Here is a 15,000-nt window from a genome sequence, read left to right on the forward strand (position 1 = left end):
AAAATTTAAGTTGAAATTAACCCAAAACTATTTAGTCATGTTGACCTATGTATCATCAACTAGACACAATGTTAGCAATGGTAAAATGCTTTAGAGAAACAGAGAACAAAAATAATTTCATTCTATCTAATACTTACCATTCAATATGTCCAAGTAAAAGCTTATGTACCTGAGCAACATAAGCATACAGCACTATGAAAATAAGTGAGAAAAACAAAACGCACAGTCAAGATTTACAGGTGTGCTATTCATATAATAGGGCCTATTGATATCCCTAGTGTACCATATCAAATAAAGGACAAGCGGCTATATTGCACACCTGCTTGTACTATACCACTTTCAGACATGCAGGTACGGGAATGGGGGCAAGTATAAAAAATACATCCCCGGATTTCCTGTTCCACCTACTATAAGCCCCATGAGTTTGAGGCTCAGAGTAGGGGATAGAACTGTTAGGTTTTAGGTAGAATTACATTTCTTTTGTTCTTTTCTAGTATGCTAACCTATAATTTAACCAAACTTAAAACCCGGTGCCTGGCTCAAAATGTTGTGTTTATTCTATCGGATTGCGTTTTAGAGCTGTTATGCGGTTCTTTATGTAAAACTTAACAGCAAGCCAGTTTCTGTCTTTCAGTGCAGATGGTTCTGCAGCGATACATGCCACACAGTCATATTTTCCAGGCACTTTACATTTATTAATAAATTTAATCATATGTTTCTCTACAGCCTTCACTTCCTCCCTGTTCCAAGGTATCTTCTTTACAGGTTTTCGGCCTGAAAAATAAAAAATATATATATTTTTTAAAATACCTGTTTTCATATCAATATATGAGAATTGCATGATATAGTATTCCAATACAACAATATAAAATTTAAAGGAACACATGCCTTCTGATTTCTGTAGTTTATGGTCCTGCCCAAGCTCTAACTCACTTTGGTGCTGAATTTGTTCTAAAGAAGAAAAAGATTATATATATAAAATATATACTGTATATACTCGTGTATAAGCCAACCCCCCCCGACTTTTAACATAAAAAAGTGGGAAAAAACTTTGACCCTCATATAAGCCGAGGGTGGGAAATAACAGCAGCCTGTGACCCTCTGTAGCCCCCCACTGCTCTTATGTAACCAGCCTGTAAGTCCCCTGTACCCTCCTATAGCCAGCCTGTAGGTACCCTGTGCCCTCCTATGCTGGGTTGGCCAAGAACAAGTCGGCACCGGCAGGGTTGGCTGGGAAATGTAGCAGCCTGTACCCCTCTGCGCCCTCCTATAGCCAGCCTGTAGGTCACCTATGCCCTCCTGTAGATACCCTGAGCCCTCCTACAGTCCTCCTGTGCTGGGTCGGCTGAGAACAAGCCAGCACCAGCAGGGTCGGCCAGGAAATGCAACAGCCTGTCTGTAGGTCCCCTGTGTCCTCCTGCAGTTTTCCTATGCTGGGTTGGCTGGCAATGTTGGCTAGGAACGAGGCGGTGCCGGTAGGGTCGGCTGGGAACGAGGTGGCTCTGCAAATTTTTATTTTTTTTACTGACTCATGTATAAGCCAAGGAGGCTTTTTCAGCCCATTTTCTGGGGTGAAAAAACTCGGATTATACTCGAATATGTACGGTATATTCATATTTATTTTGTGGACATCTTTATAAAATTGAAAAGCTACATACCTTCAGGGGATTGCTCATCTTCTGACTCATCACTATAGAGCTGTACTGGTTCTAAAGCAAAAATACAAATCACCAATGTGAATGAATATGCTATAGAAAATGTTCAAAAAGTAAAAAATAATCCTATCCTACAAAGTCTATATATATAGGGGAATGCCGAAGCAGAAAAAAATGAACATATGGCCCATTTATAGAGAATAGAAAAACTTTTTATTATTTCCAAAAACTTTACTATACAGAGTTTGAAATGACGCAGCATGTATCAAAAAACACATACAAAAATTTTTGTTCAAACATACTTAAAAACACACGAATATCGCAGGAGTGTAGGCATCACATCCAAAAGGTATCATTATTACACATAACATCCCTGTGAGTACTGAAATAGTGAATAGGGAGAGTGTAAACAACCCAATCAAAGTGCAAGCAAAATTCAGTCCAAACGGACCATATATATGTATATAACTCTCCTAATCACCATTCATCAAATGTTACCAATATTCATCATAATTACCTCTATGGAGTGAAGCCCACACGCCGAGTGGTTCCCCGACGCGTGTTTCGGCGCTATTGCCTTCCAATAGCGCCGAAACGCGCGTCGGGGAACCACGCGGCGTGTGGGCTTCACTCCATAGAGCTAATTATGATGAATATTGGTAACATTTGATGAATAGTGATTAGGAGAGTTATATACATATATATGGTCCGTTTGGACTGAATTTTGCTTGCACTTTGATTGGGTTGTTTACACTCTCCCTATTCACTATTTCAGTACTCACAGGGATGTTATGTGTAATAATGATACCTTTTGGATGTGATGCCTACACTCCTGCGATATTCGTGTGTTTTTAAGTATGTTTTAACAAATTTTTGTATGCGTTTTTTGATACATGCTGCGTCACTTCAAACTCTGTATAGTAAAGTTTTTGGAAATAATAAAAAGTTTTTCTATTCTCTATAAATGGGCCATATGTTCCTTTTTTTCTGCTTCGGCATTCCCCTATGTATCGTAGTTTATACGAATGGCCGGATATATATATCCTAAAAGAGTAGGTTACAATATGGATAATAGGTGTATATTATATCTGTTTATATTAGGTAGCTTAATACTCTGTTCTAATCTGTCCCTTTACAAAGTCTATATATGTTATGTGAACCCAGTAATCAATACATTACATACTAGGTCAACATAATATATACAGATGGAGCAAATAAATTCCTGTGTCGCATGGTGTGCCAGTGAGAAGCACTGGCACGCCATGCGACACAAGTCATTTACATTCACTGTGCAGCCACTATTGTTTGCTGCACAGCGACTGCTAATAGAACGCAGCCGATTCTTTTGAGCCGGCCACGTCCTATTGTATTCTCGGCGGCCGCCCGGGGTTTAAGTAAAGAGATTGCACTGTATCCCAGGCGGGTAGCTGCTGCATCTTGCAGCAGACACCCGCGGGCAACACCTGCGATCGGGTCCCTAGCAACCACTCGCTGGCTTCTCTGGTTACAGGGAGTCAGCGGGCAGCTACAGGCAGCAGTGCTGCAATGTTAATTTAACATTGCTGTGCTGCTGAGGCCGCAGCTTCCTTGGCAACCCTTGTTGGCCAAGGAAGCTACGGTTCTGCGGCAGTGGTTAACACGGCTGTTTTTGTACAGATCTGTTGCTCCGTGAATAACGGAGCAACGGATCTGTAAAAACGGCTGTGGATAACCACGGTCGTGTAAACCTGGCCTAAACATACCCAAGATAATAACACTGATATCCATCAAACAGAGTTTTTTAAAATAGAAAAGAAGTATTTCTGGAGACAGTAACTCAAAGGCTGTGCAGGTAAGCTGTAATTTTACAGAACAAAAATTACATACTCATAAATGGATATTTTCCTCATTACTAACCCTCTGGATCAATGCTGATATCCTCAAAATTTTTGCCTTTAAATTCAGCCAGTCTTCCTTTTTCAAGAGCCAACAGAAGTTTGCTGATCTTGGCAAGCTGTAAGGTTCCTTCTGGGAGGCGGTAATATTGTCTGTGCACCTTAATGTCGTGGCCAAGAAAGTCTGCTAATTGATCTAACTCTGTGTCGTTTAAGTTCAGAACTTTTGTTAGAGTAGCAACGTGCTTTCGTAGCTTGGTGGAAGTCAGTGTTTCAGGATTTTTAGCTCCACATTCTTTAGCAAAAAAGCGTATACAATCACATCCTCTGAAATGTGACAAAGCCTCTGGTCTGGCAAACATGTGCACATTTTCAGACAGCACTCCACAAACTGTACGCTTCTCTACAAGAAGTGTCATTGCATTTTGCACTGCTGGTGTTAAAAGGATTGGAACTTTTCTACCTCGTTTACCTCGGATTTCAATTCTTGTGAAATGTTGGCAAAGCTTTTTTTCTAAGTCAGAAAGTGCTAAAGCAACATCATCATGCAGATGTGAAGTATCTCTTGAAGTAAAGCTACTTAAGAACATCTTAGAAACTTCACCCTCTCGTCTTCGATTGAATAAGATTAGCTGTGCAAGTATAACTTTTGCAAGTAATGTCCATTTTTTAACTGAGGGAGCAGTTGACAAAAGGTTATAGTACTCCTGCAGTTTTTCGTCAAGATACAAGTGCATTTTTTTCACATCTTCAGTGAAAGGTAAAAGCTGAGGAGTGTTCCATTTTGTTTCTTTTAGAGATTTTAAGGCAGCTGATGAGATTAGCTCATTCCATCTTGTTTCATACAACTTTCGGAAGTTACGTGCATTCTCCACTCTGTCTTGGCATCCCTCCACCATTGCTTGGCATTCCAGAATACTGGAAATTTTCACCAAGCTATGGCCAAGCTTCAGTGCCAGTGATGGAATTTTAAATGTATTAGTTTCTTCGTCATAGCCAGCAAGAACTCTCACAGAATTTATGGCATGCATGAAGTTTGATGGGACAATAAAGTCTACAAGTTTGAAAAGAGGAGAACATTTTCTGGCCTCTAGTACTAACCTTCCAACTTCTCTAAGTTTTTGACGGATGTATTCATGTTTATCAACTTCCGATCCGATTCTGTTATAGAGATGCTGACCCATCTGTACAATGGAGCCATCACTTTTAATTGTGGATGAAATTTCATCTGGTCTCATATAGCTTAGAAGCTTCCAAAAACCACTGCTAATTCCAGGTGGCATGGGCCCCATAAAGGCACAGAGAGATTGCACTTTTTTTCTCCCAGGGCTTGATGATGTACTTGTTTGGTTTAGTTTACATTTTTTCATGTGTCTCCAGAGATATTTTTTGACAAATAAGCCTTGGCAATGAATGCAGTGCATGAAATCTTTGGGAGAATTTCCTTTTGTGGGCTGTTTAAATGTAACAAGAACTCCACTTCCAGTTCTCATTACATTAGAATTGTGAGCAAAGTTGCCCCGATTTCGAAGATGTTCTAAAGACATTCGCCTTTCTTTTGAGCCCTTTGCAAACTTAAATGCACCTGCGACTTCAGGTTCACTTTTATGAACATGTTTGAGATGTCTTGCAATTTTTATGAATGGTTTCTCGCAGTAAAAACAATACTGTTTTTTATTATACATCCTTACACCACTTTCCCTTTTGGAAAGTACTTGAACTGACACAGAGTCAGATATTTCTTTTTCCATGTTCAAAACACTGGTGCTATCAGATAGTAAATCAGTGTGTGGAGAAGTGTTGGTCTTTGTATTCTTTTGATGGCTCTGTAATGGCACCTCTTCATGGATGGTGCTTGTTTCTGAACTGCTCTCCTCAGAAAAGTCTGGTAAATATTCTTCTTCGCTGTTTTCTAGGCTAAAATCAGAGCTGTTTTCAATGTCAGAGATAGTGTTCATATTTTGCTGTTATTAAAATCAAACACATTGATACATTTAATGGCATCCTTTCACTTGTTTTAATGGTTAAACATGTAGAAAGATAGCTGAAACATGATCTTGAATTTACCTCAATCTTTGGTGAGGTGGCTTGCTGTGTATGGAGACATGGTGCAGTTTCGGGGCTACTGTAGCAGGACACCTCTAGATCCTTCTGGTTTTCATTTGTAACCATGGGTTTGTCAGCCACCTACATAGTTTAAACATAGGAACAGTATCAAATTAACAACCAAATTTGTTTTTATTTATACCTGAATTGCAGCAGGTGCTGATATGACTCTTAAGCTGTGGTTCTCCTATTGCAGTATATGGGAGAGACATGGCTTCAGAGTCAAAATATGGGCACCCTTGGGACTTCGGTGGGTGCTTCTGCAGAAGCCAGGGAGAGGGGGAGCTGTCAAAACTTGCTTCCGGACTTCATGTGAGGTGGACAATGCCTCTCATAACCTGCAGATGGAGCAAATATTTTCTTGTGTCCCATCATGCCACGAGGCCCGATTTTCTGCGCCTACATAGTAAGATAGGACACAAACCTGTAAATAAATCATGGCAAATTTACTTTAGCCGCGGGCAGTCCTGCATATACAATAGAACACGGACGGCTGAATAGAAGCGGCCGCGTTCCATTAAAATCGTGGCCACGTTCTATTTATATTCGCCGCTGCAAATACAATAGGGCGCGTCTAGCTCAATAGAACCGGCCATGTCCTATTTACATTCGCTGTGCAGCGAACAATAGAAGCTGTACAGCAAATGTAAATGCCTTGTCTGGCATGGCGCACCAGCGCTTCTCACTGGTACGCCATGCCACACAAGATTTCTTTTTCTCCATCTGTAAGTTATTGTGTATATTCCACCTGACAGGTTTCCTTTTAAATGAGTTTTTGAGTTTTGCATGTTAATGCAATATCGTCAGGATAGGCTTGAATCTGATCAGAGGGTGTAGAGCCACCATAGCGAGATCTACATTGTGAAAGGAGCCAGAAGCAGATAGCTCAATTTACTATGGAGTGGCCATGCCAGACTGCAGCAGCTCAGCTCCCATACTAGTGACTCTGAACTGAGCTAAAGTAACCTGGCAGATCCATTACACAGTGAACAAAGCCATCTGCTTCTGGTTCTGTAGGGAGACATCGCTGAATAGCAGATTAGTGGGAGTTTCAGATGTCTGCACCCCACCAATCAGCATTTTCAACACTAAAGACAAATAGTGTGATTGGTGCATGACCTGAAATGTGTGTGAATATGTCCCCACGAGCACCGTGACCTGAAAGGAAGAGGCAGGGTGCTTTGAATGTTGGTTATGAAGTCTGGATGTGCTGAATGTCCCCACTTGGTGCATGACCTGAAATGTGTGTGAGTATGTCCCCACGAGCACCGTGACCTGAAAGGAAGAGGCAGGGTGCTTTGAATGTTGGTTATGAAGTCTGGATGTGCTGAATGTCCCCACTTGGTGCATGACCTGAAATGTGTGTGAATATGTCCCCACGAGCACCGTGACCTGAAAGGAAGAGGCAGGGTGCTTTGAATGTTGGTTATGAAGTCTGGATGTGCTGAATGTCCCCACTTGGTGCATGACCTGAAATGTGTGTGAGTATGTCCCCACGAGCACCGTGACCTGAAAGGAAGAGGCAGGGTGCTTTGAATGTTGGTTATGAAGTCTGGATGTGCTGAATGTCCCCACTTGGTGCATGACCTGAAATGTGTGTGAGTATGTCCCCACGAGCACCGTGACCTGAAAGGAAGAGGCAGGGTGCTTTGAATGTTGGTTATGAAGTCTGGATGTGCTGAATGTCCCCACTTGGTGCATGACCTGAAATGTGTGTGAGTATGTCCCCACGAGCACCGTGACCTGAAAGGAAGAGGCAGGGTGCTTTGAATGTTGGTTATGAAGTCTGGATGTGCTGAATGTCCCCACTTGGTGCATGACCTGAAATGTGTGTGAGTATGTCCCCACGAGCACCGTGACCTGAAAGGAAGAGGCAGGGTGCTTTGAATGTTGGTTATGAAGTCTGGATGTGCTGAATGTCCCCACTTGGTGCATGACCTGAAATGTGTGTGAGTATGTCCCCACGAGCACCGTGACCTGAAAGGAAGAGGCAGGGTGCTTTGAATGTTGGTTATGAAGTCTGAATGTGCTGAATGTCCCCACTTGGTGCATGACCTGAAATGTGTGTGAGTATGTCCCCACGAGCACCGTGACCTGAAAGGAAGAGGCAGGGTGCTTTGAATGTTGGTTATGAAGTCTGGATGTGCTGAATGTCCCCACTTGGTGCATGACCTGAAATGTGTGTGAATATGTCCCCACGAGCACCGTGACCTGAAAGGAAGAGGCAGGGTGCTTTGAATGTTGGTTATGAAGTCTGGATGTGCTGAATGTCCCCACTTGGTGCATGACCTGAAATGTGTGTGAGTATGTCCCCACGAGCACCGTGACCTGAAAGGAAGAGGCAGGGTGCTTTGAATGTTGGTTATGAAGTCTGGATGTGCTGAATGTCCCCACTTGGTGTATGACCTGAAATGTGTGTGAATATGTCCCCACGAGCACCGTGACCTGAAAGGAAGAGGCAGGGTGCTTTGAATGTTGGTTATGAAGTCTGGATGTGCTGAATGTCCCCACTTGGTGCATGACCTTGTTGTGGAAATATCTATGAATTCACTAGATAGATAAGTTCTATAGTTCTAAAGTATTGTTCAATGTGTAGTCCAGTCTCTTATCAGATGTCTAGAAGACTGTGACCTTTAACTCTGCTTTCTCTAAACACAAAGAGTTCAGCACATTTTGTAATGTCCTAAGTAGTTTATCTATATTGCCTATGTGGCTATCCTTGGACATTAAGACCCAGGATAAGTTGAAGTATAAACACTTATTAGTATACTTGTTAACCGGTTTTCTGTCTAACCATATCATTTTCTTAGTAATTTCTTTGTCCAATACTGCCTCCAAAGGTAGGATGCTGCATTGGTACTGTGTGCTCATAACTAAACTGAAATTCATTGAAATGGAGCCCACATGACGAATATAACCCATGTTTATATATACTAACCAATTATCTTCTGTAAATTAACAGATGTTTTGTTACCTCACCATGTGATATAATTGGAGGTATTTAACCTCGTCCATTGTAATTATACAATACAACCTTTTCCAAAACTCGACATTGTGTGGCGTAGATTTATTGGGCTCGCAAGCAAAGGGTAATGATAATTGCGGACACGAGTTATCCAACCATGGAGATATACCTTTAAAGCATAGGTGTATATCTCCCATTATTTCCTTATCAACCTGAAATGTAGACATCATACTTTACAGCTGTTTATACATTTCTCCTGCTTCCCTGTGCTCATTACATTTTTGACAACAAGGGCTCAAACACACAGGCATCTGTCTTCAGTTTTTTTAGACGCTTTTTTGATATTGTCATTTAATCTGATGCTTTTAAAGAGCATTCAGCTTTTTCAGCTGCCCCTCTCATGTTAATAGGTGAGGAGAACAGGCTGCGCTTAAATGGTGTGTGTGTGCTCCCATTGAAATCAATGGGACTGTAATACATGCCTTTTTTTGATAGTCAATTAAACGCGTCAGATACCTGTGTGTTCAAACACTGAATAAATACTTCTATTCATGCTTATTTTGGCCAAGAACTGATATGTGAAGAGAGGTGAATAAGGTACTGCAAGACACTTCTGTGGAACAATAATGGCCATGTTGATATTGATCTCACCAGGCCCTTAATTCACTTGATAGCTGTCATCAGTAGATAGGACACCTTCCATACACTGTACATTAAATGGGTGTCTGGTCTTTGTAGTGATACATTTAGTAATTTGTAGTTTTAGACACCTAATAAATGTCTTTAGATTGAATATTCTAACAAAGTAATATAATTATACCTTTTCTCTCCAAGGGAAACTACTATCCCCATAATTGTATGTAATTTCTTCTCCAGGGTTGATGTCGCTAATGGCAAAAAGGCACAAATGTGGCTTTTTTTCAACCATAAGTTTCTTCATTTTGCAATTTGGGTTTTTATATTCATCATTAACTAATCTTCCTAATGAGTCATTGTCTTGGGATGCATCAATGCTGATATAAAAGAAAAAAATGTACATGAATCTTGACATGTAGAAATAACTGGTTGATTATAATATAACCAAGATAATACAAATGTATTTAAAGGGAGTCTGTCACTAGTTTTTTAGCGTGGAGTTTTACTAAAAGATAGGTAAGCCATGGAACAGTGGGCAGAGTGCAGAGGAAGGCAACATCTTATTTAATCTAAGCTATAAAATGTTATATGAAAATGAGCATGGTAGGAGTTCTCATGGTAATGAGGGGCATTATGCAGCCCTTCAGCACTGTGAAACTCCAGTAAGGGATGGGAATAGCCCCCCTCATAACAATGGGGACTAATCCTGCTTGTGGAGCTCATTTGCATATAAATTGTGATGAGCAAGCACCAAAGTGCTCAGAAGAGGGGAAGATGCCCGGATAATACTACTAGCAGGGAACAGCCTGCCTCAAGGTATCCCTGCCCTCTGGCGTACAGGCCAAAGTGCCGGATGGAAGGCAAACCCAAGGATACACTCCATGGAGACACGGTGGACGGGGACAGCCTGGGAACACTCCTACAGTGTCACTGCAGAAGGCTTTACCGGCTGTCCCTTCCCACATTGACGCACATGGAGTTTCCATGTGTTCCCACCCACCAGCACGTCAAAGTGGGTGGGAAGAACAGGGACTTTGAATTTAGTAGTCCCTGCTCACATTTGTGAGGCGCTGGTGGGTGGGAACAACAGTGTGTCATCAGGGGGTTGGAGCCTGCCCCCGACGCGTCATATCACGCAAAAAGACGCTGCACACAGCCCTACCCGGAAGCACTCCAGGCCGGGCAGTGTCAGGAAAGTGACACCACAGAGCCGCCGACCGGAGGACGGACCCATGGACTGCTGGCAGCGTCTGCAGGAGCAGGGGAGTATCATTTATTTTTTTGCCCTGACAGAACTCCTTTAAATCTCTATAATTAAATAACATAAGTTGGTTTCTGCTGTCTGACCACCGTGCCTACCAAACAGTGAGAGAACTCCACACTGAAAAACTGGTGACAAAATTCCCTTGTTACAGTCATCTTAACATAAGAAATGACACTGGTTGACATCTATTAAAGGAACTTGTCACCAGTTTGATGCTAGCTAAACTGCCAACAGCCATGGAAAGGGAAAGTATACATCTCTGCTTTTAATTTAGACATTTTGCTGCCTTTGTTGTGCTGGTAAAGTCAGAGAGGCTACATCTTCACTGTAATGAGAGATTTCTGGGTATACCAATATGTTTAAAAGCCCTAAATATACCTGCTATAGCTATTAAATAGCAAACTAACCCCTATTCATATTGCCCTCTTAAGGGCTAAAATACGTCCGAAAAAATTTCGGATCCGAAATTCGGACCCCATTGAAATGCATTGATTTCAATGGGGTAAAACACACGTCTGAATTTTTTTCGGATCAGCCGATTCACAAAAAAAATTCGGATGCATGTCCGAATTTTCATTTTCAGACTGAATTTCAGCCCCATTATAATAAATGGGGAAAAAAAATTTCGGTCCGAAATTCGGTTGTATTTGTAAACGGAACCGAATTTCAGGCCAAAATTTTTTTTTTTTTTTCATTTTCCCATTTAATTTACATCTGAATTTTGGATGTCCCAAAAAAAATTTCGGATGTCCAAAAAACATTTCGGATCTGAAATTGCGCAAATTCAGACCCGAATTTTGGATCCGAAATTCGGATCCGAAATTTTTTTCGATGTGTGTCTAAGCCCTAAGGGTGCTTCTTTATGTTACCTGATGTTTCAAAAATGGTGCTGCCTCAGTAACTGACTGCAGTGGATTCACATGATCAGCAGAGACAGGACATAATCAGGACTGGCTATCAACTGGGGAAAGATGGATACCCTCTAAAATGCATTAAAAAAACTGATTACTTACCACCATATTTTTTCATTCCACTGAAATTCGTACACGAAGTTCTTAAAATTGGGGTCCTTTATGGACCTTTTCTGGCTCTCATCCAAATTGATAAGCTCGCCTCGATATTCTGCAACAAAACTCCCTTTTTCGATTTCAGTTTCAGCAAACACTCCTCTTCCTGTAGAAAATATTTATCATTACCTAAGACAGTCATTCTAATGCATGACAATATTAAGGCAATTTAGTTAAAACTTGTTTTAACTCACCTTTAAGGGGATTGATGTATTTCATGGTCAATCCAGGTTTGTCAGTGATGGCACTGACATAATGTATGGCGTCTTTTTCGGGCGTTATCCTTCGCCTTTTCATTGTGAAAATCCAGTTGCCTATATCAAAGCAAATTCTACTACTTGTAAAGTATGAAGAAAATGAAATGTAGAACATATAACATGAACTGCTTAGGAACGCATCATAGGTTAGTACTTAAAAGGATATTGTCATGTTCTAGTCATAATGCAAGCCGGACATTTTTTATGTTACCCTGTAATCGCCGGCCTGTTCTAATGCTCACAAGCCAAGATATAGGCTCAGCTGCTAAGGCTCCCCTCTGCCTTCTGTCTGGGTGCCCTGAGTTATGTCCTGTAAACTGTCACAGCGACCCAGACACACATGTGCAGTAGGGGAATATCACTGCTGAGATGCCAGTGCTAGAGCAGTCGTTTGCTGTGGAGTTGAACCCTATGTGAGCAGTTCTTACCTTCAATGAGCAGAAGTCTCTTTTTTCAGATTTCAATATCTCTGTGGGTATCTGGCAGAAATATGGAATACTCTTTGCTGCTAAGGCTATGTGCCCACGTTGCGGAAATGAAGCAGAAAATTTCTGCTTCATTTCCGCATGTCCTCTCCCGGAAAAACGCATGCGGAATTCCGCACGCGTTTATCGCGCGTTTTCCACATGCGGAATTGCCTTGCGTTTTTAATGCATTGCACAAGGCAATTCCGCATGCGGAAACGCAAAATTAATGGACATGCTGCGGATTTTTGAACGCAGCATAAACGTTGCAGAAAAATCCGCAGCATGGGCATAGAACTTGCGGATTCTCATTGGGGACAATGGGATGCGGATTACCAAGCGTTTTACAAGCGTTTCCGCTGCGGAAAATCCGCAGCAAAAACGCTTGTAATCCGCAACGTGGGCACGCAGCCTAAGACTGCACACCACTCCCACTAAGTCACATGACCAAGACTGTATCTGTGTCCCTACAACACACTTTAGACAAATGTGTGTGTGAGCCTGTATTGTGGGGTATATATAATATATTATAGAGCTGGGAAGGATTGTTCTAAGCAGTGAGCTGTTACAGTATTTGTAGGAAAATACCCAGTAGAAGCATCAAACACAGCACCAATACCTCCCATCAGTATCCCACCACAGTGCCATGTAACCCATGCCCTACACTCCCATCTACACGAATACTATACAGGCACAAACTAGTATATCTGACTAAAAGCCCCCAAAATATGAAGAACGGCCTATAGTTGAGTGTGGATATAAAATCTATGTGAGCAGAGCTAGAATAGAAATCACTGATCGCATTGAAGTCATTCTGACCATAAATCACCATGATATCAAGGTGAGGAGTTGTGTGTTACTGCTGGGAGGAAAGGGTTAACAGTGGAATATTAAGGTGCATTTCTGTGTGCTGTGTTACTAGTCAGTGTAACAATGCAGTATGAGCTGCTCTTGGTGCCGGGGGAGGGAGATGCTCTCCTGAGCAAGATAGATGGGGAATGAACATGATATCTATATAGTGTAAGGGATATATATTCCACATACTCCGCTTTCGAGCAGCCGCAATTGCGGCCCACTTTTGCAAACTCGGGGGTCGCAAGAACGGACCACAAATGCGGCCGCAAAAACAGCGGCAGTGTGAATGAAGTGCAAATAGTAAATTTGATAAGTCATTTAAGGGTAAGTTCAGACGTGGTGGATTTTTCACAAGGTTTTGCACGGAAATGCCACTGTGGCCACGCCCTCCATTATACCCTGCTTTTTGCAGTTCACACAGGGCGGAAAATTGCCGCCGCGGAAAGTAGGCCGCAGTGCGGTAATTTTCAACCGCATCTTGTCAATTTGACGCTCGGATTTCTTGCGGAATCTGAACGGAAATTGCTTATAGGTTAGAATTGAACCGCAGTCAGACCGCTCTTGCAACATCTAAGCAGCGTATTTTTTGGCGCTTTTGCCGCACATAAGAGCGCAAAAAAAGCACCTCAAAACCTGCAGAAAAGATAGAATTAATTTTGCCAATTGCAATAAAAAGCATGAAGTCTGTGACAGAATTACCTAACAGATGAGAATTATGGCTCGTCCACACATGCCGGATTTGTGGCGGCTGATCCGTAGTCGCCAGCAAAACCAGTACTGATGTCATTTTTTGGATTATTTTCGTCCGGAAATTGATCTGGACTGCCGTTATTCTCAACCACATCATGTCAATTTGACGGACAGGATCCGTCTGATAATTTGACATGCTAGAATGGCAGAAACCGTGGCTAAATATCAGCAGCGGCTTCTTGCGGGAATTAGCGGTGGTAAGGAACTACCGCCGCTATTCCACCCTATTACTGCCATATATACGCCGACCAATTGGTATATATACTCAGGAATACCGCCGCATTTAGCGGCCAAAGTCCGTACAGAATCTGTACAGATTCCATACGGATTCCAGACGCCATACACCCGCAGCGTGTGGACGTACCCTTAGACTTAACTCAGATTTAGGGTCCGCTTAAGAGGTCCCCTTATCCTTTATATATTACACATATATCATGTTTATTCACCAACTATTTAATCGCTTAGGAAAGTTACTGGAAAGCTGGGTATGTGGGATATATCTATTACACTGTATACTGTACATATCATGTTCATTCCCCATCTCTCTTGCTCAGGAAAGTTACTGGAAAGCTGGGTATGTGGGATACTGTATATCCATTACACTATATACTGTACATATATTATGTTCATTCCCCATCTCTCTTGCTCAGTACAGTTACTGGAAAGCTGGGTATGTGGGATATCTATCCCTCATCATCCACATTACGAACCTTGTGTACACTTATATTCATAATCCACATTATGCAACCCTATGTGCATTCACCCCAAACATATAAAGAGCAACATACAGCATAAAATAGAGAGCTGTTTGCTGCGGAGTTGAACCCTATGTGAGCAGTTCTTACCTTCAATGAGCAGAAGTCTCTTTTTTCAGATTTCAATATCTCTGTGGGTATCTGGCAGAAATATGGAATACTCTTTACTGCTAAGACTCTGCACACCACTCCCACTAAGTCATATGACCAAGACTGTATCTGTGTCCCTACAACACACTTTAAACAAATTTGTGTGAGAGCCTGCAGTACCTTGGTTTGCCAGAGGTGGAATTTGTGTGAGAGCCTGCAGTACCTCGGTTTGCCAGAGGTGGAATCTTGAGGCTTTTCTGAA

General features: G+C 41.9%; 2 protein-coding genes across 16 annotated transcripts in view; one reads left to right on the top strand and one right to left on the bottom strand.

Moving 5' to 3' along the window:
- The window catches only part of SIRT6 (sirtuin 6), a 271,908-nt gene that overhangs the window by 73,134 nt on the left and 183,774 nt on the right, over window positions 1-15,000 (top strand). The gene's annotated exons all lie outside the window — the stretch shown is intronic.
- LOC141170031 (uncharacterized) lies at window positions 108-12,311 on the bottom strand. Of its 3 annotated transcripts, XM_073655135.1 has the most exons (9): window positions 12,253-12,311; window positions 11,762-11,881; window positions 11,514-11,673; window positions 9,421-9,613; window positions 5,597-5,716; window positions 3,552-5,493; window positions 1,659-1,709; window positions 889-951; window positions 113-774 (listed from the first exon to the last, which is right to left on the bottom strand). In XM_073655135.1, the coding sequence occupies exons 2-9, from the start codon at window positions 11,862-11,864 to the stop codon at window positions 554-556; spliced, it is 2,853 nt and encodes a 950-aa protein (XP_073511236.1). In that variant the 5' UTR covers window positions 11,865-11,881; window positions 12,253-12,311; the 3' UTR covers window positions 113-553. The 3 variants fall into 3 exon arrangements, with proteins under 3 accessions (XP_073511238.1, XP_073511237.1, XP_073511236.1); XM_073655137.1 differs by lacking the exons at window positions 11,514-11,673; window positions 11,762-11,881; window positions 12,253-12,311 and adding an exon at window positions 5,873-6,034 and having other exon boundaries at window positions 108-774; window positions 9,421-9,542; XM_073655136.1 differs by lacking the exons at window positions 11,514-11,673; window positions 11,762-11,881; window positions 12,253-12,311 and adding an exon at window positions 5,873-6,059 and having other exon boundaries at window positions 108-774; window positions 9,421-9,542.

This window comes from Phyllobates terribilis, unplaced genomic scaffold (assembly GCF_046119375.1).
Source record: "Phyllobates terribilis strain yellow unplaced genomic scaffold, ASM4611937v1 Scaffold_1__5_contigs__length_1240528914, whole genome shotgun sequence".
Classification (NCBI taxonomy): Eukaryota; Metazoa; Chordata; class Amphibia; order Anura; family Dendrobatidae; genus Phyllobates; species Phyllobates terribilis.